This window comes from Microchirus variegatus (genome assembly GCF_963457635.1).
Source record: "Microchirus variegatus genome assembly, chromosome: 8".
Taxonomy (NCBI): Eukaryota; Metazoa; Chordata; class Actinopteri; order Pleuronectiformes; family Soleidae; genus Microchirus; species Microchirus variegatus.
In genome coordinates, this window is record NC_139809.1 from 4,313,861 (window position 1) to 4,338,659 (window position 24,799).

Here is a 24,799-nt window from a genome sequence, read left to right on the forward strand (position 1 = left end):
TGAAATAGCTTTTCAGTCAATTGTCCAATTACTTTTGGTCCCCTACAAAGTGGGAGGCACATATAGAAAGTGTTGTAATTCCTACACCGTTCACTTGATTTGGATGTAAATACTCAAATTAAAGCTGAAAGTGTGCAGTTAAAGCACATCTTGTTCGTTTCATTTCAAATCCATTGTAGTGGTGCATAGAGCCAAAATAAAGAGAACTGTGTCGATGTCCAAATATTTATGGACCTAACTGTATATGAAAAGATCAACATAAGATCCGGTGTAAGAATAATAAGCAAGAAGGAAAAGTTCTTTGCTCAGACGCTAATTTAAATAAGTTCTTCCTAAGTTCTGATGTGTTACGTAAGAATTCTTTGACATTTGACACACCTCATAATGTTTGCCCATTTGTGGAACATACACCTCTGCAGCTCCTCCTCTTTAGATTTCCCAAGAAACTGCATTGAAGATTGTCACTTGAGCTGCACTGACCTCTGACAAGAGCATGGCTTCTCTAAGGTTGCCACGTTGCAGAGCTCTATTATTTTTGAGGATCCTCTGTCTCATCTCCATGGGTATGTGCCTTTTAATTTTCCTTTTGGGAGATGGCTCTGGCAGAAAGCCTTTGTCAGATCACGCAATACCACTGGAATTCTCTAGGGACCTGCCTGGATGTTTAGCTATCATCACTGGAGACGTAGAGGGTAAGAAAAGGGAAGTAGAAGAACTTGTGATATCTAAAACAAAGACGAAAGTTTTATCTACGGATTTCTACCTTAATGTGACAGAGGACTGTCCATCTTACATTGACTGGAGAGGCTTCGTTACGGTGCCTTTCAGTCAAGAAGAAAGGAATTTTCCCATTGCATACTCCATGGTGATCCATGACCAAGTGGAGATGTTTGAGCGACTTCTTCGAGCAATTTACGCACCTCAGAATGTCTACTGTGTGCATGTGGACCAAAAATCCCCGAAAGAATTTCACATGGCTGTACAGGCTATTATTTCATGTTTTCCCAATGTGTTTATAGCAAGAAAATTAGAACGTGTGGTTTATACCTCGTGGAGCCGAGTGCAGGCTGATCTTAACTGCATGACAGATCTGCTTAAGTCACACATCAAGTGGAGGTACCTGCTCAACACCTGTGGGACAGACTTCCCCATCAAAACTAATGGAGAGATTGTAAAGGCACTGAAGGCTCTCAAGGGAAGAAACAGTATGGAGACTGAGAAAACCCCAGACCACAAGAAAATACGCTGGCAATATCACTTCAATGTCACAGACACTGTCATCAAGACGGATATAAAGAAAAGTCCTCCACCTATAAACAGCCCAATGTTCTCAGGAAATGCCTACATTGTGGTCACCAAAGACTTTGTGAAACATGTGATCCAGGACAGAAAAATCCAGACATTTATCGAGTGGGAGAAGGACACGTACAGCCCTGATGAACACATGTGGGCCACTCTGCAGAGGATGCCCTCTGTTCCTGGGTCAGTTCCTGCCAACATTAAGTACGATGTGTCTGACATGCAAGCTGTGGCTCGTGCGGTGAAGTGGAGTTATTTAGCAGGTGATGTAAGAAATGGAGCCCCATACCCTCATTGCACAGGGACTTACAGACGAGCAATTTGTGTATATGGAGCTGGTGACCTCTGGTGGCTCCTGAATCAACAGCACCTTTTTGCAAATAAGTTTGATCCCACAGTTGATGATGTTGCCATAAGATGTTTGGAGACAGTTTTACGTCTTAAAGCCTTGGGTCATGACCCGTTGCAAAAAGATCACTTTTCTAACATTCTGTAATATTCATAATCATTTGTACTGTTATGGAAATACTCCATACTTAATGCAAACAGCTAAGCATATGAGATATTACATGAATCACACATTTATTTATTCTCAAAATATAATTATATATATATATATATATATATATATATATATATATATATATATATATATATATATATATATATATATAAATATATACGTTACATTTGAATCACGTCAAAACACTTTGTCACTATAAGGTTTTGGAGCTGTTATATAAACATCTTTTTTGTCACCACAGAATAAATGTTACTGTATTAAAATATAAATTTTTTTAATAAGTGTATGCCTACATATGATTTTGTGAAACTTCAAAATAAACTTAAATGCAAGTAATGTCTGACTGTTTACTGCAGAACTGTCCCAACAGTTCCTTTGACAGGCTTCTAAATTGGCAGGTGATTTACTAAGGACACCACTGTGTGCAGTGGGGAAAAATAATGGCTATGTTTTTCTGAATGAATTTGATTAATTTTCCTGAATGGCCACACGGTGCAGTAGTGGTTAGCACTGTTCACTTACAGCAACCCAGTTCTACCAACACACAGTTTATACAACTGACTACAATGGACTAAAAATAAATATTGATTTGAGTTTGCACTTTGGATTTGCAGTTTGAAAGTGAGTCGAGAATAGGATGTTTCACCAACAAGGCAATTTTCATTTTTCATCACTCACATTCTCTTCACTTGCCTCTGACTCACTCTTAGTCTCGAGCACCTATATCAGCATTGCTTTGATAACTGAAATATATGTCAAGAAATTAGCACAAAATAACTGACAAATAACATGTTAGGCCTAGTTATTAATAAGTGGCTGTGGTCACCTCGTTTGAACCCAATGGTCTTCTCATTGTTTAGTTGAATTTAACATAGATTTAATGTGTCCTGGGGCTAAATATAGAGGCTATGTAACAAAAGAACAAGCTAAAAAGAGTCAGAGTCGTCACTAGGTTTTAAGGACAGGGGAGGCTTAGCCCCCAAGAGAAGCACAGGATGTCAGTGAACGTAGCGCACAAGCACAACATTTCACAAACAGCTGACAAAGACTGAGAAACTGAGTAAATGATCAACATAGAAGCTAATGCCATGACTTTCCCTCACAACAAAGTCATTGTTTGCTCGCACAGATTATATTTTGGGCACATATGTAACTAAAATGGTTGCCATTTCAAGCCCTGAAAAATATTACTTAATTACTTAAATTAAAAAATATCTTGGCTTTCTCCACTTTCTAATCATTACTCTCCTCAATGAAAGCTCAAGTTAAATAAGTCTTATATGGTGCAGCTTGACTGAAATGTTTCATATCTCATATTCATATTGAGTTCCATAAAATTCCAAGACTGTCTGCATCACAAATGACTCTATCCTGTGAAATCCTTTAGACTCACCTTTCCAGTAGAAGTCTCTCTCCTCTCACCCCCTGTGCTCCTCTGCCCTGACTCCTACAGGACAATAGTGATTATTATTAGTGTATTATTATGATTATTATTATCAACTGATGATAATCATACGTGAATGAGCTCAGCTCCTGACGCACGGTCTGCATCCATGCGTGAATTGAGAAACACAGCTGATGCTCCGGAAATTAGTCTATGGTAAAAAAGAGTGCACTGCACACTTAACTCTATAAACCATAGACATATAACAGTAGACGCCGCATTGGCTGCTGGGGCGCGAGAAATGCGGCCGCCATCTTGGACCGGTCGTTCTACTATTAGTTGAGCAGCAGAAGCAATACGATGCCAGAACATTGTGCAGCATATTCCTGCGTTAATAGACGGACGTTTGAAAACAGGGCTCGAGGAATTACTTTTCACAAGTAGGATTGAACATTACCCAGAACAGGTGATTAATTGAACCTAAAACTGATTTTGTCAGTTGTTTATTACTGTTCCATCCAGTGTCTCTGGTGTGGGCTGCAGTTAACGATTCAGCCTCCAGAGGCATCTGTTCTGTTAAGTAATATTGAGATTCCATAAAATTTAAAAGGAAAAGGGAAAGATATCATTTGTAAAATCAAGATAATAGTGGAAAAACAATAAACACTGTGTTGTGATCTCCCCAAGTAAATATGAGAGTTTCTTTGTGTCTGTAGTGTGTTCAAATTCAGGGTGTATTTGTATTATTTTGGGAAAGTGTTCATTTCTCAGAGCCTGGTATTTGGTATCTCTCTCTGTATATCAATTATATATATTTACATTTTCTCTGATATATACCGTGTGTGTATGTGTATATATATATGTATGTATATATATGTGTGTGTGTGTGTGTATATATACATATATGTGTGTGTATATATACATACACACACACACACACACACATATATATATATGATTATTCTATGATTTCTATTGCTGTGTTTATATTTATAGTGTATATAGTGTTTTGCAAAATACCTACATATCACATATATCATACATCTGAATATTCTATTACTGTTAATCCCACTATGACTATTAAAATACGCCGAACCATGTGTTCTGTATCACAGCTACATGTATGACGTTTGCAGCAACAAAAAAAAACGCGTGAAAATAAGTTTTGAAATTCAGAGTTACGATTGATAAAGTGCGCATTGAGCTGTCAAACAGATAGACAGAGTGGAGCGGGCGACCTGTCCAAGATGGCGGCCCCACGGCCCGTCAGCGCCAATAGGCAGTAGCGGTCGATGCGGCGTCTACTGTTATACGTCTATGCTATAAACAACCAGGGCCTTCACAATGCAGTCAGACTACCTAGCTAGCTAAGTAGCAGTGTTCTTTTAGCGCTGGAATGTAACTTTTGACCGCAAAACAACAAGCTAGGTTTTTATTTTTCAAACAGGGAACATGGGACTTTCTGCTGTTAGTTGTTAGCTGTTAGCTGTTAGCTGGGGACTGGAGCTAACTAACTGTTACTAGCAGCAGTGATGAGTACTTACTGAAAAACTTTCTGATGTCCATTCTTCATTCACGTTATTCTGCTAAGCTGCTGTATTCAAGGTGCACACACGCTGCAGGAGTGCAAGCAAGGTCGCAGCGAAAACGTGGACTGGATTTTCAGTGATGTGGGCGTTCTCGAACAAGTGGAATGGATTGGATAACGACGCACTGAAGGGGCTTTCTCTGCCTTACACTATGAAGTGAAGGGAAACGGACAGATTTATGATCATATTTAAGTGAATAATGATAGGTTACATCATTATTTATTTATTTAAACTCAGATTATGGCCATTTTATATTGAATTATTTGTCCCACTTTTTTTGTAATGGAGACTTCTGGAGACGTTTTCAAGAAATTTCATTCCGTTCTTCTAGTTGCCGAGTTCGCTGGTGCTATGGCTAGCGCAAGTCAATGATACAAGTTAGCATGGCATTAGAAACACTCATACCGACTCCACAGTGCACCCGAGGCAAATCAATTGTAACGGCAGACTATCGTTGTACATATCTGTGTTTGAAATATGCGTTGATAAAGTAGCAGTAGTAGATGAGGAGCAACATGAAGTATTTTGAGTTCACGGATGACTAAGAGTCTTTGGTGGCTTCTTTTCTGAATGTCCATGATGTGCTGATCGAAGGGAAGTCTGTAGTTTAATGTCACTCTGAGGTAACAGTGAAACTGTCCACTATTTCCACTGTTTGGTTATGACAAACAATGGGGTGAGGGGGGGCCGAACACTGATGGAAAAGGCTCACTATGGAGGTATTTGGGGATGACGTGTCTAGCGTTCGGTGTTGCTTGGCCCATGACTAGCATAGTTGGAACAGGTCATACAAGACTGGTGTCCTTTTGCACAGCGTCAATGAATCAAGTCAGACTGTGCCAGAAAAACAAATTATTGTTATTTTTATTCAAACTTCCGCCAACAATAACATTTGAATGAAACACTGTAGTGCTGTACACAATATGCTACAACTTAATTTTCATCAAAAAGAGCTGGAGAAACTACACTGATGTCGTCAATGAGACGAGAGAACAGGAATAATACACGGTGTATTATCATGGACAGTACCACTGTGACATTTACAGGATGGAAGACGGCTCTTTTTGATGAAAATGAGGTTTGAGCTTGTTGTCGACATCTCTATGATTTAAAATATGTCTTGAATGTGTTTCAGCAAATGTTTCATTTTAATGTTATGGATCGCCGAAGTTCAAATCTGTGAATATCTTTCTAACTTTTCTTAACTTTTGTAATAATGAGTTCTCCTAATGAAATAATACTACTATGTGGCCAGAGTCCCCCCCCCCCCCCATGTCATGTCTGGGGCTACACACTTTTATTCATTTCCATTATTTCATGGATTTTCCCCTCAACCCTCTGGTGGAGGATATAGTGGTAGATTCTGATTTGTGTGTCAATTGTCCCTCATTCAACCTGAGATGTGTTAACCATTTAACACCTAAGCCTCAAAATGTCCTGCCTATTATAACCAGAAAAATGCCAGAAGAATGTTCTCTGAGTAAGGGATTTTTGACAATTTTTCCAGAAGAACTTTGAATATCTGGCAGTTATTTACAATTTACTACATGTTAAAATAGCGTACTAACAATTTAAAATGAAGAGAAAAAAAACATGGAAATTGTTGTACATGAACAACAGATTTTTAGAATTTAGGATTTTAGATTAGAATTAGAATAGAATAGATTAGAAACAGAATAAAACATAATTGACAATATAAACATGGTTCTGAGTCCGTCTCAATGTGCAAACATCAGTTGACGAAAAAAAGTAATTGTGCAAATCAAAGTATTTCTGTTAAACAATGTAGACGGTTCACTAAAGTTCTCAGTGTGAATGGGAGTGACTAAGTTAACCTGAAAGCAACCCGTCTGAGTCTGTGTGTGTGTGATGGGTATGTGGTCAAGCAAGAGAAGCAGCAAACTGCAGATACAGTTAATGTTGGCAGAGAAACAGTTTCACACCAATGTTCTGTGCCAGTGAAAGAAACAAGTCCCTCCTCTAGATCAAATGGAGTTTCTGCAGTTTCTCAGGTCATGAATATGACTTTATTACATGTCATTACTCTTGTTCTTTCTCTCTGTAGTTTGTGTCTTTCCTTCCCGTCTTCTCTCTCTCTCTGTCCTCATCTTGCATCCAGAACCAGTTTCAAGGCTGTCGTTCTTATCATTAACCTTAGTATTATTGTCATGAGCTGATATCAGTATAATGTTTTAGGATAAAGTGATAGATAATGGATGGATATGAATGAAATGATTTGTGATTTGTGTGTCAATTGTCCCTCATCAACCTGAGATGTGTTAACCCTTTAACACTTAAGCCTCAAAATGACAATTTTTCCAGAAGAACTTTGAATATCTGGCAGTTATTAACAATGTTAAAATAGTGTGTTAACATTTTAAAATGAGGTGAAAGACAAATATGGAAATTGATTTTAAACTGCACATGAAAAACAGATTTTGCATCTTAAATTAAAATGTTGAATAGTATAAAACATAATTGACATATAAACAAGTCTCTGAGTCTTTGTCTCAATGTGCAAACACAGTCCTCTTTCAAACTCCCTCCTCTCTGACGACAAAGACGCTGATTTAAATTATTTGACACACCTTATACTTTTTTTTTTGAAGATTGTCACTTGAGTTGCAAGCACTCTGACAAGAGCATGGATACTCGACATTGCAGCGCTCCAATAATTTTGAGGACCCTCTGTCTCATCTCCATGGGTATGTGCCTTTTACTTTGGCTTTTGGAAGATGGCTCTGGCAGAGAGCCTTTGTCAGATCAAGCAATACCACTGGAATTCTCTAGGGACCTGCCTGGATGTTTAGCTATCATCACTGGAGACGTAGAGGGCAAGAAAAGTGAAGTGGATGAACTTCTTATATCAAGGACAAAGACGAAAGTTTTACGTACGGATTTCTACCTTAATGTGACAGAGGACTGTCCATCTTACATTGACGGGAGAGGCTTCGTTACGGTGCCTTTCAGTCAAGAAGAAAGGGATTTTCCCATTGCATACTCCATGGTGATCCATGACCAAGTGGAGATGTTTGAGCGACTTCTTCGAGCAATTTACGCACCTCAGAATGTCTACTGTGTGCATGTGGACCAAAAATCCCCGAAAGAATTTCACATGGCTGTACAGGCTATTATTTCATGTTTTCCCAATGTGTTTATAGCAAGTAAATTAGAACGTGTGGTTTATACCTCGTGGAGCCGAGTGCAGGCTGATCTTAACTGCATGACAGATCTGCTTAAGTCACACATCAAGTGGAGGTACCTGCTCAACACCTGTGGGACAGACTTCCCCATCAAAACTAATGGAGAGATTGTAAAGGCACTGAAGGCTCTCAAGGGAAGAAACAATATCGAGACTGAGAAAACCCCAGACCACAAGAAACCACGCTGGCAATATCACCACGATGTCTCAGACACTGTCATCATGACGGATATAAAGAAAAGTCCTCCACCTATAAACAGCCCAATGTTCACCGGAAGTGCCTACATTGTGGTCACCAGAGACTTTGTGAAACATGTGATCCAGGACAGAAAAATCCAGCCATTTATCGAGTGGGAGAAGGACACTTCGTGCGCTGAAGAACACATGTGGGCCACTCTGCAGAGGATGCCCTCTGTTCCCTGGTCAGTTCCTGCCAACATTAGGTACGATGTGTCAGACATGCAAGCTATTGTTCGTTTGGTGAAGTGGAGTTTTTTAGCAGGTGATGTAAGAAATGGAGCCCCATACCCTCATTGCACTGGGACTTACAGACGAGAGGTTTGTGTATATGGAGCTGGTGACCTCTGGTGGCTCCTGAATAAACAGCACCTTTTTGCAAATAAGTTTGATCCCACAGTTGATGATCTTGCCATTAGATGTTTGGAGACAATTTTACGTTTTAAAGCCTTGGGTCATGACCCGTTGCAAATAGATCACTTTCTTAACATTCTGTAATATTCATAATCATTTGTACTGTTATGAAAATACTCCATACTGATATACTATATACTAAGTATGGAGTATTAGTACTATATTTGCTATATTTGAATCCTGTCAAAATCAGTTGGAGTGCTGTCACTATAAGGTTGTGGAGCTGTTATATAATCATCTTTCTTCTATTAAACTATTATATATCTAAATAAATGTCGGCCTATTTTCTCCAGTGAATGTTGATGACTTGCATTTTTTGAAACTTGTTAAATAAAATAATAAAAATAAACCTAAATGCAAGGAATGTTTGTCTGTTAACTGCAAAACTGTCCACCAGTGCCTTTGACAGGTCTCAAACTTGGCAGGTGATAAGGACACCTTGTTGTTCTCGGGCTGTCACTGTTTATTTGAAATTCGACATTATTTCGAACGTGGGATGTGAAGTTCCCGTTTTTACTGTTATTACCTGCTCGAGATTTAAATGCTCCATTTTCACAAGTACCTGTTCCCTCTAGAGTCCAGCAGAGGGCGCACACAAGGTTCCCAATCATATTATATGCACGGCATGGATGTATAATATGCACTGGATAGAGCACCGCCCCTTCTGCCTTGAAGACAATTTTTACATGGTGGCCACTGTGGGTACTGCAACAAAAAATCCTATGGGGCCCAATAACAATTTTCCCATTGACCACAATAGTAAAAGAGACGCCTGTAAAAGTGTCCGCAGGACACCTCGAGACATGGACACGGGCTTTCATAGATCTTTATATTCTATATTTTTAATTCATGGAGTTTCATATTTGAAAAACATTCCTAAAGGCCATAAAAAGCCCAGACAAATCTTATTTCCCAGAGTGACGTCACAGCTGTGTACGAGCACAGCCAAGTGCGGTCATGTGGCGTCTCGGGAACAGCGCTGCTGTCAGTGGACCGTACGACATGAAAACTTTATGAGAAATGTGATTAAATGAAGACAGTGAGAGGGTTTAGTATGAGGCGCCGATTGTAAAGTTGCGCACTTTTTGCCAAATTTGGCAAAAAAAACATGTATTAAAAAATTGTGAATTTTTTTAATTAAAGTTTCGACCAGATTTACAGCAATATTTGTGAAAACTTCTCCTGTGAAAATATAATTTCAACGTTTAATCTGAATAAAAAATCTAAATCTAAATGTTAAATATTAAAGGGACAATGTGTAGTATTTAAGGGTTTATATAACCCAAAATCCACTTTTTTATACATATTATGTGCTCCTGCATTGTCTAGTCGCTGTATAATAGTTTTTGTTTCATTTTCGTAGTGTTTCAAAAAGTCATGTAAAATAACATGGTCGCGGGCCGCGGTTGCATAGCCACTGTTAGCAGCGAGACGCCATGTTTCTACCGGAGCCTGTAAGGACAAACGCGAGAGAACAAATCAAGCGTCTCTTTACTTGTAGCGGAAGTCCCGCCTCCTCTCTCTCCGCTTCGTCTGCTATGGCCGCGGTAGCTCGCCCTCTCCCTCGCCTCACGAACCTCATCTGCTGACAGACAACGAGGACGACATTTGACCGGCTGCGGACACCGTAGCGCTCAGGGAAGGGAGGGGGTGAGCAGAGGAGCAGTTCTTTGTTGTAAATTTCAGCCTCTCCTCTAGATGGCACTATAAACTACTTACTTCACCTTTAAATCTAAATGTTAAATATAAATGTTAAATATAAATTTAAATCTAAATCTAAATCTAAATCTAAATGTTAAATATAAATTTAAATATAAATCTAAATCTAAATCTAAATGTTAAATCTAAGGCCCCATCCCAATACCTCCCTCTTAATATTTCCCCTTGGTTTTGAGTGCCCTCGACCATAAATTCCCCTCGTTGAGGGAAGTGGTATTGGGACATCACTACATCCAAATTAGCGTAGTGAACGTTACGAAAGTGCTAACCTACGTCACATGTTGACAATTCTACCGGTGGAGCGTGCTACTATTTTCATTCAGGAAAAATGCCGGCGGAACAGCTGTTTGTTTTTTTCCTCGTAAACGCTATATCACGAATGTGATTGAAATCTGACAAGTCCAGGGTATTCGTGTTCAAGTGAACGCCGGTACACACATTCAAACACTGACAAAACTATCCAGATGTAGCAGAGCTGCCTGGCGACTGTTCAAAAAAACTATGTCACTGTCTGACCAATACTGATAATACTGTGTGTTTCCTCAGATATTTGTGTTTGTTGTAGCTTCAGTGTAAACCTTTCCTCTTCATTCTTTAGACAATGGTTTTTCTTTTACAGTGGTCACCATCTTGTACTGCCACGTTTCTACAGCAGCCCAAACTGACAATCTATGTCAACAAAGAATGACAACACTAGTTCCCTGAGAAGGGATGGGTGAGCAGAGAAGTCCTCTGTCGGTTACATTTTCAACTGTCACCATCAGTTTGAGCCGAGGGAAGGCACATTTAATACAGTTTCGTAGTAACTAAGTGACTTTAAGTATATTAGTTCTGCACATAATGCCTAGTATGCAGCTGTAATTTATTTCTTACTGATATGGCAATATTACACAATCTTGTCACATGTGTCACAGACATGCAAGCTGTGGCTCGTGTGGTGAAGTGGAGTTATTTAGCAGGTAATGTAAGAAATGGAGCCCCATACCCTCATTGCATAGGGACTTACAGACGAGCAATTTGTGTATATGGAGCTGGTGACCTCTGGTGGCTCCTGAATCAACAGCACCTTTTTGCAAATAAGTTTGATCCCACAGTTGATGATGTTGCCATAAGATGTTTGGAGACAGTTTTACGTCTTAAAGCCTTGGGTCATGACCTGTTTCAAAAAGATCACTTTTCTAACATTCTGTAATATTCATAATCATTTGCACTGTTATGGAAATACTCCATACTTAATGCAGACAACTAGCATATTAGATATTACATGAATCACACATTTATTTATTATCAAAATATAATTATATATATATATATGTTACATTTGAATCACGTCAAAACACTTTGTCACTATAAGGTTTTGGAGCTGTTATATAAACATCTTTTTTGTCACCACAGAATAAATGTTACTGTATTAAAATATAATTTTTTTTAATAAGTGTATGCCTACATATGATTTTGTGAAACTTCAAAATAAACTTAAATGCAAGTAATGTCTGACTGTTTACTGCAGAACTGTCCCAACAGTTCCTTTGACAGGCTTCTAATTTGGCAGGTGATTTACTAAGGACACCACTGTGTGCAGTGGGGAAAAATAATGGCTATGTTTTTCTGAATTAATTTGATTAATTTTCCTGAATGGCCACACGGTGCAGTAGTGTTTAGCACTGTTCACTTACAGTAACCCAGTCTACCAACACACAGTTTATACAACTGACTACAATGGACTAAAAATAAATATTGATTTGAGTTTGCACTTTGGATTTGCAGTTTGAAAGTGAGTCGAGAATAGGATGTTTCACCAACAAGGCAATTTTCATTTTTCATCACTCACATTCTCTTCAGTTGCCTCTGACTCACTCTTAGTCTCGAGCACCTATATCAGCATTGCTTTGATAACTGAAATATATGTCAAGAAATTAGCACAAAATAACTGACAAATAACATGTTAGGCCTAGTTATTAATAAGTGGCTGTGGTCACCTCGTTTGAACCCAATGGTCTTCTCATTGTTTAGTTGAATTTAACATAGATTTAATGTGTCCTGGGGCTAAATATAGAGGCTATGTAACAAAAGAACAAGCTAAAAAGAGTCAGAGTCGTCACTAGGTTTTAAGGACAGGGGAGGCTTAGCCCCCAAGAGAAGCACAGGATGTCAGTGAACGTAGCGCACAAGCACAACATTTCACAAACAGCTGACAAAGACTGAGAAACTGAGTAAATGATCAACATAGAAGCTAATGCCATGACTTTCCCTCACAACAAAGTCATTGTTTGCTCGCACAGATCATATTTTGGGCACATATGTAACTAAAATGGTTGCCATTTCAAGCCCTGAAAAATATTACTTAATTACTTTAATTAAAAAATATCTTGGCTTTCTCCACTTTCTAATCATTACTCTCCTCAATGAAAGCTCAAGTTAAATAAGTCTTATATGGTGCAGCTTGACTGAAATGTTTCATATCTCATATTCATATTGAGTTCCATAAAATTCCAAGACTGTCTGCATCACAAATGACTCTATCCTGTGAAATCCTTTAGACTCACCTTTCCAGTAGAAGTCTCTCTCCTCTCACCCCCTGTGCTCCTCTGCCCTGACTCCTACAGGACAATAGTGATTATTATTAGTGTATTATTATGATTATTATTATCAACTGATGATAATCATACGTGAATGAGCTCAGCTCCTGACGCACGGTCTGCATCCATGCGTGAATTGAGAAACACAGCTGATGCTCCGGAAATTAGTCTATGGTAAAAAAGAGTGCACTGCACACTTAACTCTATAAACCATAGACATATAACAGTAGACGCCGCATTGGCTGCTGGGGCGCGAGAAATGCGGCCGCCATCTTGGACCGGTCGTTCTACTATTAGTTGAGCAGCAGAAGCAATACGATGCCAGAACATTGTGCAGCATATTCCTGCGTTAATAGACGGACGTTTGAAAACAGGGCTCGAGGGATTACTTTTCACAAGTAGGATTGAACATTACCCAGAACAGGTGATTAATTGAACCTAAAACTGATTTTGTCAGTTGTTTATTACTGTTCCATCCAGTGTCTCTGGTGTGGGCTGCAGTTAACGATTCAGCCTCCAGAGGCATCTGTTCTGTTAAGTAATATTGAGATTCCATAAAATTTAAAAGGAAAAGGGAAAGATATCATTTGTAAAATCAAGATAATAGTGGAAAAACAATAAACACTGTGTTGTGATCTCCCCAAGTAAATATGAGAGTTTCTTTGTGTCTGTAGTGTGTTCAAATTCAGGGTGTATTTGTATTATTTTGGGAAAGTGTTCATTTCTCAGAGCCTGGTATTTGGTATCTCTCTCTGTATATCAATTATATATATTTACATTTTCTCTGATATATACCGTGTGTGTATGCGTATATATATATGTATGTATATATATGTGTGTGTGTGTGTGTGTATATATACATATATGTGTGTGTATATATACATACACACACACACACACACACACACACATATATATATATGATTATTCTATGATTTCTATTGCTGTGTTTATATTTATAGTGTATATAGTGTTTTGCAAAATACCTACATATCACATATATCATACATCTGAATATTCTATTACTGTTAATCCCACTATGACTATTAAAATACGCCGAACCATGTGTTCTGTATCACAGCTACATGTATGACGTTTGCAGCAACAAAAAAAACCGCGTGAAAATAAGTTTTGAAATTCAGAGTTACGATTGATAAAGTGCGCATTGAGCTGTCAAACAGATAGACAGAGTGGAGCGGGCGACCTGTCCAAGATGGCGGCCCCACGGCCCGTCAGCGCCAATAGGCAGTAGCGGTCGATGCGGCGTCTAATGTTATACGTCTATGCTATAAACAACCAGGGCCTTCACAATGCAGTCAGACTACCTAGCTAGCTAAGTAGCAGTGTTCTTTTAGCGCTGGAATGTAACTTTTGACCGCAAAACAACAAGCTAGGTTTTTATTTTTCAAACAGGGAACATGGGACTTTCTGCTGTTAGTTGTTAGCTGTTAGCTGTTAGCTGGGGACTGGAGCTAACTAACTGTTACTAGCAGCAGTGATGAGTACTTACTGAAAAACTTTCTGATGTCCATTCTTCATTCACGTTATTCTGCTAAGCTGCTGTATTCAAGGTGCACACACGCTGCAGGAGTGCAAGCAAGGTCGCAGCTAAAACGTGGACTGGATTTTCAGTGATGTGGGCGTTCTCGAACAAGTGGAATGGATTGGATAACGACGCACTGAAGGGGCTTTCTCTGCCTTACACTATGAAGTGAAGGGAAACGGACAGATTTATGATCATATTTAAGTGAATAATGATAGGTTACATCATTATTTATTTATTTAAACTCAGATTATGGCCATTTTATATTGAATTATTTGTCCCACTTTTTTTGTAATGGAGACGTCTGGAGACGTTTTCAAGAAATTTCATTCCGTTCTTCTAGTTGCCGAGTTCGCTGGTGCTATGGCTAGCGCAAGTCAATGATACAAGTTAGCATGGCATTAGAAACACTCATACCTACTCCACAGTGCACCCGAGGCAAATCAATTGTAACGGCAGACTATCGTTGTACATATCTGTGTTGATAGAATGTTTGAAATATGCGTTGATGAAGTAGCAGTAGTAGATGAGGAGCAACATGAAGTATTTTGAGTTCACGGATGACTAAGAGTCTTTGGTGGCTTCTTTTCTGAATGTCCATGATGTGCTGATCGAAGGGAAGTCTGTGGTTTAATGTCACTCTGAGGTAACAGTGAAACTGTCCACTATTTCAACTGTTTGGTTATGATGAACAATGGGGTGAGGGGGGGCCGAACACTGATGGAAAAGGCTCACTATGGAGGTATTTGGGGATGACGTGTCTAGCGTTCGGTGTTGCTTGGCCCATGACTAGCATAGTTGGAACAGGTCATACAAGACTGGTGTCCTTTTGCACAGCGTCAATGAATCAAGTCAGACTGTGCCAGAAAAACAAATTATTGTTATTTTTATTCAAACTTCCGCCAACAATAACATTTGAATGAAACACTGTAGTGCTGTACACAATATGCTACAACTTAATTTTCATCAAAAAGAGCTGGAGAAACTACACTGATGTCGTCAATGAGACGAGAGAACAGGAATAATACACGGTGTATTATCATGGACAGTACCACTGTGACATTTACAGGATGGAAGACGGCTCTTTTTGATGAAAATGAGGTTTGAGCTTGTTGTCGACATCTCTATGATTTAAAATATGTCTTGAATGTGTTTCAGCAAATGTTTCATTTTAATGTTATGGATCACCGAAGTTCAAATCTGTGAATATCTTTCTAACTTTTCTTAACTTTTGTAATAATGAGTTCTCCTAATGAAATAATACTACTATGTGGCCAGAGTCCCCCCCCCCCCCCCATGTCATGTCTGGGGCTACACACTTTTATTCATTTCCATTATTTCATGGATTTTCCCCTCAACCCTCTGGTGGAGGATATAGTGGTAGATTCTGATTTGTGTGTCAATTGTCCCTCATTCAACCTGAGATGTGTTAACCATTTAACACCTAAGCCTCAAAATGTCCTGCTTATTATAACCAGAAAAATGCCAGAAGAATGTTCTCTGAGTAAGGGATTTTTGACAATTTTTCCAGAAGAACTTTGAATATCTGGCAGTTATTTACAATTTACTACATGTTAAAATAGCGTACTAACAATTTAAAATGAAGAGAAAGAAAACATGGAAATTGTTGTACATGAACAACAGATTTTTAGAATTTAGGATTTTAGATTAGAATTAGAATAGAATAGATTAGAAACAGAATAAAACATAATTGACAATATAAACATGGTTCTGAGTCCGTCTCAATGTGCAAACATCAGTTGACGAAAAAAAGTAATTGTGCAAATCAAAGTATTTCTGTTAAACAATGTAGACGGTTCACTAAAGTTCTCAGTGTGAATGGGAGTGACTAAGTTAACCTGAAAGCAACCCGTCTGAGTCTGTGTGTGTGTGATGGGTATGTGGTCAAGCAAGAGAAGCAGCAAACTGCAGATACAGTTAATGTTGGCAGAGAAACAGTTTCACACCAATGTTCTGTGCCAGTGAAAGAAACAAGTCCCTCCTCTAGATCAAATGGAGTTTCTGCAGTTTCTCAGGTCATGAATATGACTTTATTACATGTCATTACTCTTGTTCTTTCTCTCTGTAGTTTGTGTCTTTCCTTCCCGTCTTCTCTCTCTCTCTGTCCTCATCTTGCATCCAGAACCAGTTTCAAGGCTGTCGTTCTTATCATTAACCAAAGTATTATTGTCATGAGCTGATATCAGTATAATGTTTTAGGATAAAGTGATAGATAATGGATGGATATGAATGAAATTATTTCTGATTTGTGTGTCAATTGTCCCTCATCAACCTGAGATGTGTTAACCCTTTAACACTTAAGCCTCAAAATGACAATTTTTCCAGAAGAACTTTGAATATCTGGCAGTTATTAACAATGTTAAAATAGTGTGTTAACATTTTAAAATGAGGTGAAAGACAAATATGGAAATTTAAAATTTAAACTGCACATGAAAAACAGATTTTGCATCTTAAATTAAAATGTTGAATAGTATAAAACATAATTGACATATAAACAAGTCTCTGAGTCTTTGTCTCAATGTGCAAACACAGTCCTCTTTCAAACTCCCTCCTCTCTGACGACAAAGACGCTGATTTAAATTATTTGACACACCTTATACTTTTTTTTTTGAAGATTGTCACTTGAGTTGCAAGCACTCTGACAAGAGCATGGATACTCGACATTGCAGCGCTCCAATAATGTTGAGGACCCTCTGTCTCATCTCCATGGGTATGTGCCTTTTACTTTGGCTTTTGGAAGATGGCTCTGGCAGAGAGCCTTTGTCAGATCAAGCAATACCACTGGAATTCTCTAGGGACCTGCCTGGATGTTTAGCTATCATCACTGGAGACGTAGAGGGCAAGAAAAGTGAAGTGGATGAACTTCTTATATCAAGGACAAAGACGAAAGTTTTACGTACGGATTTCTACCTTAATGTGACAGAGGACTGTCCATCTTACATTGACGGGAGAGGCTTCGTTACGGTGCCTTTCAGTCAAGAAGAAAGGGATTTTCCCATTGCATACTCCATGGTGATCCATGACCAAGTGGAGATGTTTGAGCGACTTCTTCGAGCAATTTACGCACCTCAGAATGTCTACTGTGTGCATGTGGACCAAAAATCCCCGAAAGAATTTCACATGGCTGTACGGGCTATTATTTCATGTTTTCCCAATGTGTTTATAGCAAGTAAATTAGAACGTGTGGTTTATACCTCGTGGAGCCGAGTGCAGGCTGATCTTAACTGCATGACAGATCTGCTTAAGTCACACATCAAGTGGAGGTACCTGCTCAACACCTGTGGGACAGACTTCCCCATCAAAACTAATGGAGAGATTGTAAAGGCACTGAAGGCTCTCAAGGGAAGAAACAATATCGAGACTGAGAAAACCCCAGACCACAAGAAATCACGCTGGCAATATCACCACGATGTCTCAGACACTGTCATCATGACGGATATAAAGAAAAGTCCTCCACCTATAAACAGCCCAATGTTCACCGGAAGTGCCTACATTGTGGTCACCAGAGACTTTGTGAAACATGTGATCCAGGACAGAAAAATCCAGCCATTTATCGAGTGGGAGAAGGACACTTCGTGCGCTGAAGAACACATGTGGGCCACTCTGCAGAGGATGCCCTCTGTTCCCTGGTCAGTTCCTGCCAACATTAGGTACGATGTGTCAGACATGCAAGCTATTGTTCGTTTGGTGAAGTGGAGTTTTTTAGCAGGTGATGTAAGAAATGGAGCCCCATACCCTCATTGCACTGGGACTTACAGACGAGAGGTTTGTGTATATGGAGCTGGTGACCTCTGGTGGCTCCTGAATAAACAGCACCTTTTTGCAAATAAGTTTGATCCCACAGTTGATGATCTTGCCATTAGATGTTTGGAGACAATTTTACGTTTTAAAGCCTTGGGTCATGACCCGTTGCAAATAGATCACTTTCTTAACATTCTGTAATATTCATAATCATTTGTACTGTTATGAAAATACTCCATACTGATATACTATATACTAAGTATGGAGTATTAGTACTATATTTGCTATATTTGAATCCTGTCAAAATCAGTTGGAGTGCTGTCACTATAAGGTTGTGGAGCTGTTATATAATCATCTTTCTTCTATTAAACTATTATATATCTAAATAAATGTCGGCCTATTTTCTCCAGTGAATGTTGATGACTTGCATTTTTTGAAACTTGTTAAATAAAATAATAAAAATAAACCTAAATGCAAGGAATGTTTGTCTGTTAACTGCAAAACTGTCCACCAGTGCCTTTGACAGGCCTCAAACTTGGCAGGTGATAAGGACACCTTGTTGTTCTCGGGCTGTCACTGTTTATTTGAAATTCGACATTATTTCGAACGTGGGATGTGAAGTTCCCGTTTTTACTGTTATTACCTGCTCGAGATTTAAATGCTCCATTTTCACAAGTACCTGTTCCCTCTAGAGTCCAGCAGAGGGCGCACACAAGGTTCCCAATCATATTATATGCACGGCATGGATGTATAATATGCACTGGATAGAGCACCGCCCCTTCTGCCTTGAAGACAATTTTTACATGGTGGCCACTGTGGGTACTGCAACAAAAAATCCTATGGGGTCCAATAACAATTTTCCCATTGACCACAATAGTAAAAGAGATGCCTGTAAAAGTGTCCGCAGGACACCTCGAGACATGGACACGGGCTTTCATAGATCTTTATATTCTATATTTTTAATTCATGGAGTTTCATATTTGAAAAACATTCCTAAAGGCCATAAAAAGCCCAGACAAATCTTATTTCCCAGAGTGACGTCACAGCTGTGTACGAGCACAGCCAAGTGCGGTCATGTGGCGTCTCGGGAACAGCGCTGCTGTCAGTGGACCGTACGACATGAAAACTTTATGAGAAATGTGAATAAATGAAGACAGTGAGAGGGTTTAGTATGAGGCGCCGATTGTAAAGTTGCGCACTTTTTGCCAAATTTGGCAAAAAAAACATGTATTAAAAAATTGTGAATTTTTTTAATTAAAGTTTCGACCAGATTTACAGCAATATTTGTGAAAACTTCTCCTGTGAAAATATAATTTCAACGTTTAATCTGAATAAAAAATCTAAATCTAAATGTTAAATATTAAAGGGACAATGTGTAGTATTTAAGGGTTTATATAACCCAAAATCCACTTTTTTATACATATTATGTGCTCCTGCATTGTCTAGTCGCTGTATAATAGTTTTTGTTTCATTTTCGTAGTGTTTCAAAAAGTCATGTAAAATAACACGGTCGCGGGCCGCGGTTGCATAGCCACTGTTAGCAGCGAGACGCCATGTTTCTACCGGAGCCTGTAAGGACAAACGCGAGAGAACAAATCAATCGTCTCTTTACTTGTAGCGGAAGTCCCGCCTCCTCTCTCTCCGCTTCGTCTGCTATGGCCGCGGTAGCTCGCCCTCTCCCTCGCCTCACGAACCTCATCTGCTGACAGACAACGAGGACGACATTTGACCGGCTGCGGACACCGTAGCGCTCAGGGAAGGGAGGGGGTGAGCAGAGGAGCAGTTCTTTGTTGTAAATTTCAGCCTCTCCTCTAGATGGCACTATAAACTACTTACTTCACCTTTAAATCTAAATGTTAAATATAAATGTTAAATATAAATTTAAATCTAAATCTAAATCTAAATCTAAATGTTAAATATAAATTTAAATATAAATATAAATCTAAATCTAAATCTAAATGTTAAATCTAAGGCCCCATCCCAATACCTCCCTCTTAATATTTCCCCTTGGTTTTGAGTGCCCTCGACCATAAATTCCCCTCGTTGAGGGAAGTGGTATTGGGACATCACTACATCCAAATTAGCGTAGTGAACGTTACGAAAGTGCTAACCTACGTCACATGTTGACAATTCTACCGGTGGAGCGTGCTACTATTTTCATTCAGGAAAAATGCCGGCGGAACAGCTGTTTGTTTTTTTCCTCGTAAACGCTATATCACGAATGTGATTGAAATCTGACAAGTCCAGGGTATTCGTGTTCAAGTGAACGCCGGTACACACATTCAAACACTGACAAAACTATCCAGATGTAGCAGAGCTGCCTGGCGACTGTTCAAAAAAACTATGTCACTGTCTGACCAATACTGATAATACTGTGTGTTTCCTCAGATATTTGTGTTTGTTGTAGCTTCAGTGTAAACCTTTCCTCTTCATTCTTTAGACAATGGTTTTTCTTTTACAGTGGTCACCATCTTGTACTGCCACGTTTCTACAGCAGCCCAAACTGACAATCTATGTCAACAAAGAATGACAACACTAGTTCCCTGAGAAGGGATGGGTGAGCAGAGAAGTCCTCTGTCGGTTACATTTTCAACTGTCACCATCAGTTTGAGCCGAGGGAAGGCACATTTAATACAGTTTCGTAGTAACTAAGTGACTTTAAGTATATTAGTTCTGCACATAATGCCTAGTATGCAGCTGTAATTTATTTCTTACTGATATGGCAATATTACACAATCTTGTCACATGTGTCACAGACATGCAAGCTGTGGCTCGTGTGGTGAAGTGGAGTTATTTAGCAGGTAATGTAAGAAATGGAGCCCCATACCCTCATTGCACAGGGACTTACAGACGAGCAATTTGTGTATATGGAGCTGGTGACCTCTGGTGGCTCCTGAATCAACAGCACCTTTTTGCAAATAAGTTTGATCCCACAGTTGATGATGTTGCCATATGATGTTTGGAGACAGTTTTACGTCTTAAAGCCTTGGGTCATGACCTGTTGCAAAACGATCACTTTTCTAACATTCTGTAATATTCATAATCATTTGCACTGTTATGGAAATACTCCATACTTAATGCAGACAACTAGCATATTAGATATTACATGAATCACACATTTATTTATTATCAAAATATAATTATATATATATATATATGTTACATTTGAATCACGTCAAAACACTTTGTCACTATAAGGTTTTGGAGCTGTTATATAAACATCTTTTTTGTCACCACAGAATAAATGTTACTGTATTAAAATATTACATTTTTTTATAAATGTATGCCTACATATGATTTTGTGAAACTTCAAAATAAACTTAAATGCAAGTAATGTCTGACTGTTTACTGCAGAACTGTCCCAACAGTTCCTTTGACAGGCTTCTAACTTGGCAGGTGATTTACTAAGGACACCACTGTGTGCAGTGGGGAAAAATAATGGCTATGTTTTTCTGAATTAATTTGATTAATTTTCCTGAATGGCCACACGGTGCAGTAGTGGTTAGCACTGTTCACTTACAGCAACCCAGTTCTACCAACACACAGTTTATACAACTGACTACAATGGACTAAAAATAAATATTGATTTGAGTTTGCACTTTGGATTTGCAGTTTGAAAGTGAGTCGAGAATACACACGTCAGAGGCGTCACTAGGTTTTAAGGACAGGGGAGGCTTAGCCCCCAAGAGAAGCACAGGATGTCAGTGAACGTAGCGCACAAGCACAACATTTCACAAACAGCTGACAAAGACTGAGAAACTGAGTAAATGATCAACATAGAAGCTAATGCCATGACTTTCCCTCACAACAAAGTCATTGTTTGCTCGCACAGATCATATTTTGGGCACATATGTAACTAAAATGGTTGCCATTTCAAGCCCTGAAAAATATTACTAAATTACTTAAATTAAAAAATATCTTGGCTTTCTCCACTTTCTAATCATTACTCTCCTCAATGAAAGCTCAAGTTAAATAAGTCTTATATGGTGCAGCTTGACTGAAATGTTTCATATCTCATATTCATATTGAGTTCCATAAAATTCCAAGACTGTCTGCATCACAAATGACTCTATCCTGTGAAATCCTTTAGACTCACCTTTCCAGTAGAAGTCTCTCTCCTCTCACCCCCTGTGCTCCTCTGCCCTGACTCCTACAGGACAATAGTGATTATTATTAGTGTATTATTATGATTATTATTATCAACTGATGATAATCATACGTGAATGAGCTCAGCTCCTGACGCACGGTCTGCATCCATGCGTGAATTGAGAAACACAGCTGATGCTCCGGAAATTAGTCTATGGTAAAAAAGAGTGCACTGCACACTGAACTCTATAAACCATAGACATATAACAGTAGACGCCGCATTGGCTGCTGGGGCGCGAGAAATGCGGCCGCCATCTTGGACCGGTCGTTCTACTATTAGTTGAGCAGCAGAAGCAATACGATGCCAGAACATTGTGCAGCATATTCCTGCGTTAATAGACGGACGTTTGAAAACAGGGCTCGAGGGATTACTTTTCACAAGTAGGATTGAACATTACCCAGAACAGGTGATTAATTGAACCTAAAACTGATTTTGTCAGTTGTTTATTACTGTTCCATCCAGTGTCTCTGGTGTGGGCTGCAGTTAACGATTCAGCCTCCAGAGGCATCTGTTCTGTTAAGTAATATTGAGATTCCATAAAATTTAAAAGGAAAAGGGAAAGATATCATTTGTAAAATCAAGATAATAGTGGAAAAACAATAAACACTGTGTTGTGATCTCCCCAAGTAAATATGAGAGTTTCTTTGTGTCTGTAGTGTGTTCAAATTCAGGGTGTATTTGTATTATTTTGGGAAAGTGTTCATTTCTCAGAGCCTGGTATTTGGTATCTCTCTCTGTATATCAATTATATATATTTACATTTTCTCTGATATATACCGTGTGTGTATGTGTATATATATATGTATGTATATATATGTGTGTGTGTGTGTGTATATATACATATATGTGTGTGTATATATACATACACACACACACACACACACACACACATATATATATATGATTATTCTATGATTTCTATTGCTGTGTTTATATTTATAGTGTATATAGTGTTTTGCAAAATACCTACATATCACATATATCATACATCTGAATATTCTATTACTGTTAATCCCATTATGACTATTAAAATACGCCGAACCATGTGTTCTGTATCACAGCTACATGTATGACGTTTGCAGCAACAACAAAAAACCGCGTGAAAATAAGTTTTGAAATTCAGAGTTACGATTGATAAAGTGCGCATTGAGCTGTCAAACAGATAGACAGAGTGGAGCGGGCGACCTGTCCAAGATGGCGGCCCCACGGCTCGTCAGCGCCAATAGGCAGTAGCGGTCGATGCGGCGTCTACTGTTATACGTCTATGCTATAAACAACCAGGGCCTTCACAATGCAGTCAGACTACCTAGCTAGCTAAGTAGCAGTGTTCTTTTAGCGCTGGAATGTAACTTTTGACCGCAAAACAACAAGCTAGGTTTTTATTTTTCAAACAGGGAACATGGGACTTTCTGCTGTTAGTTGTTAGCTGTTAGCTGTTAGCTGGGGACTGGAGCTAACTAACTGTTACTAGCAGCAGTGATGAGTACTTACTGAAAAACTTTCTGATGTCCATTCTTCATTCACGTTATTCTGCTAAGCTGCTGTATTCAAGGTGCACACACGCTGCAGGAGTGCAAGCAAGGTCGCAGCGAAAACGTGGACTGGATTTTCAGTGATGTGGGCGTTCTCTAACAAGTGGAATGGATTGGATAACGACGCACTGAAGGGGCTTTCTCTGCCTTACACTATGAAGTGAAGGGAAACGGACAGATTTATGATCATATTTAAGTGAATAATGATAGGTTACATCATTATTTATTTATTTAAACTCAGATTATGGCCATTTTATATTGAATTATTTGTCCCACTTTTTTTGTAATGGAGACGTCTGGAGACGTTTTCAAGAAATTTCATTCCGTGACTAGAAAGAAATTTGGCCCATGACTAGCATAGTTGGAACAGGTCATACAAGACTGGTGTCCTTTTGCACAGCGTCATTGAATCAAGTCAGACTGTGCCAGAAAAACAAATTATAGTTATTTTTATTCAAACTTCCGCCAACAATAACATTTGAATGAAACACTGTAGTGCTGTACACAATATGCTACAACTTAATTTTCATCAAAAAGATCTGGAGAAACTACACTGATGTCGTCAGTGAGACTAGAGAACAGGAATAATACACGGTGTATTATCATGGACAGTACCACTGTGACATTTACAGGATGGAAGACGGCTCTTTTTGTTGAAAATGAGGTTTGAGCTTGTTGTCGACATCTCTATGATTCAAAATATGTCTTGAATGTGTTTCAGCAAATGTTTCATTTTAATGTTATGGATCGCCGAAGTAAGTTCAAATCTGTGAATATCTTTCTAACTTTTCTTAACTTTTGTAATAATGAGTTCTCCTAATGAAATAATACTACTATGTGTCTTTCCTTCCCGTCTTCTCTCTCTCTCT

The 24,799-nt window shown here is 38.8% G+C and overlaps 3 protein-coding genes across 3 annotated transcripts; all 3 read left to right on the top strand.

Moving 5' to 3' along the window:
- Nucleotides 1-646: 646 nt before the first annotated feature.
- LOC310930842 (beta-1,3-galactosyl-O-glycosyl-glycoprotein beta-1,6-N-acetylglucosaminyltransferase 3-like) lies at nt 647-1,795 on the top strand (the record flags this gene model as incomplete). Its single annotated transcript, XM_083893896.1, has 1 exon — nt 647-1,795. Exon 1 carries the CDS (start codon nt 863-865, stop codon nt 1,793-1,795), a length of 933 nt encoding a protein of 310 aa, XP_083750022.1. The 5' UTR covers nt 647-862.
- Nucleotides 1,796-7,583: 5,788 nt separating this feature from the next.
- Nucleotides 7,584-11,559, top strand: LOC310930660 (beta-1,3-galactosyl-O-glycosyl-glycoprotein beta-1,6-N-acetylglucosaminyltransferase 3-like; the record flags this gene model as incomplete). Its single annotated transcript, XM_083893702.1, has 2 exons — nt 7,584-8,499; nt 11,327-11,559. Exons 1-2 carry the CDS (start codon nt 7,800-7,802, stop codon nt 11,557-11,559), a joined length of 933 nt encoding a protein of 310 aa, XP_083749828.1. The 5' UTR covers nt 7,584-7,799.
- A 5,744-nt stretch (nt 11,560-17,303) lies between these two features.
- LOC310930661 (beta-1,3-galactosyl-O-glycosyl-glycoprotein beta-1,6-N-acetylglucosaminyltransferase 3-like) lies at nt 17,304-18,452 on the top strand (the record flags this gene model as incomplete). The annotated part of the gene is made up of 1 exon (XM_083893703.1): nt 17,304-18,452. Exon 1 carries the CDS (start codon nt 17,520-17,522, stop codon nt 18,450-18,452), a length of 933 nt encoding a protein of 310 aa, XP_083749829.1. The 5' UTR covers nt 17,304-17,519.
- Between the last annotated feature and the right edge of the window lie 6,347 nt (nt 18,453-24,799).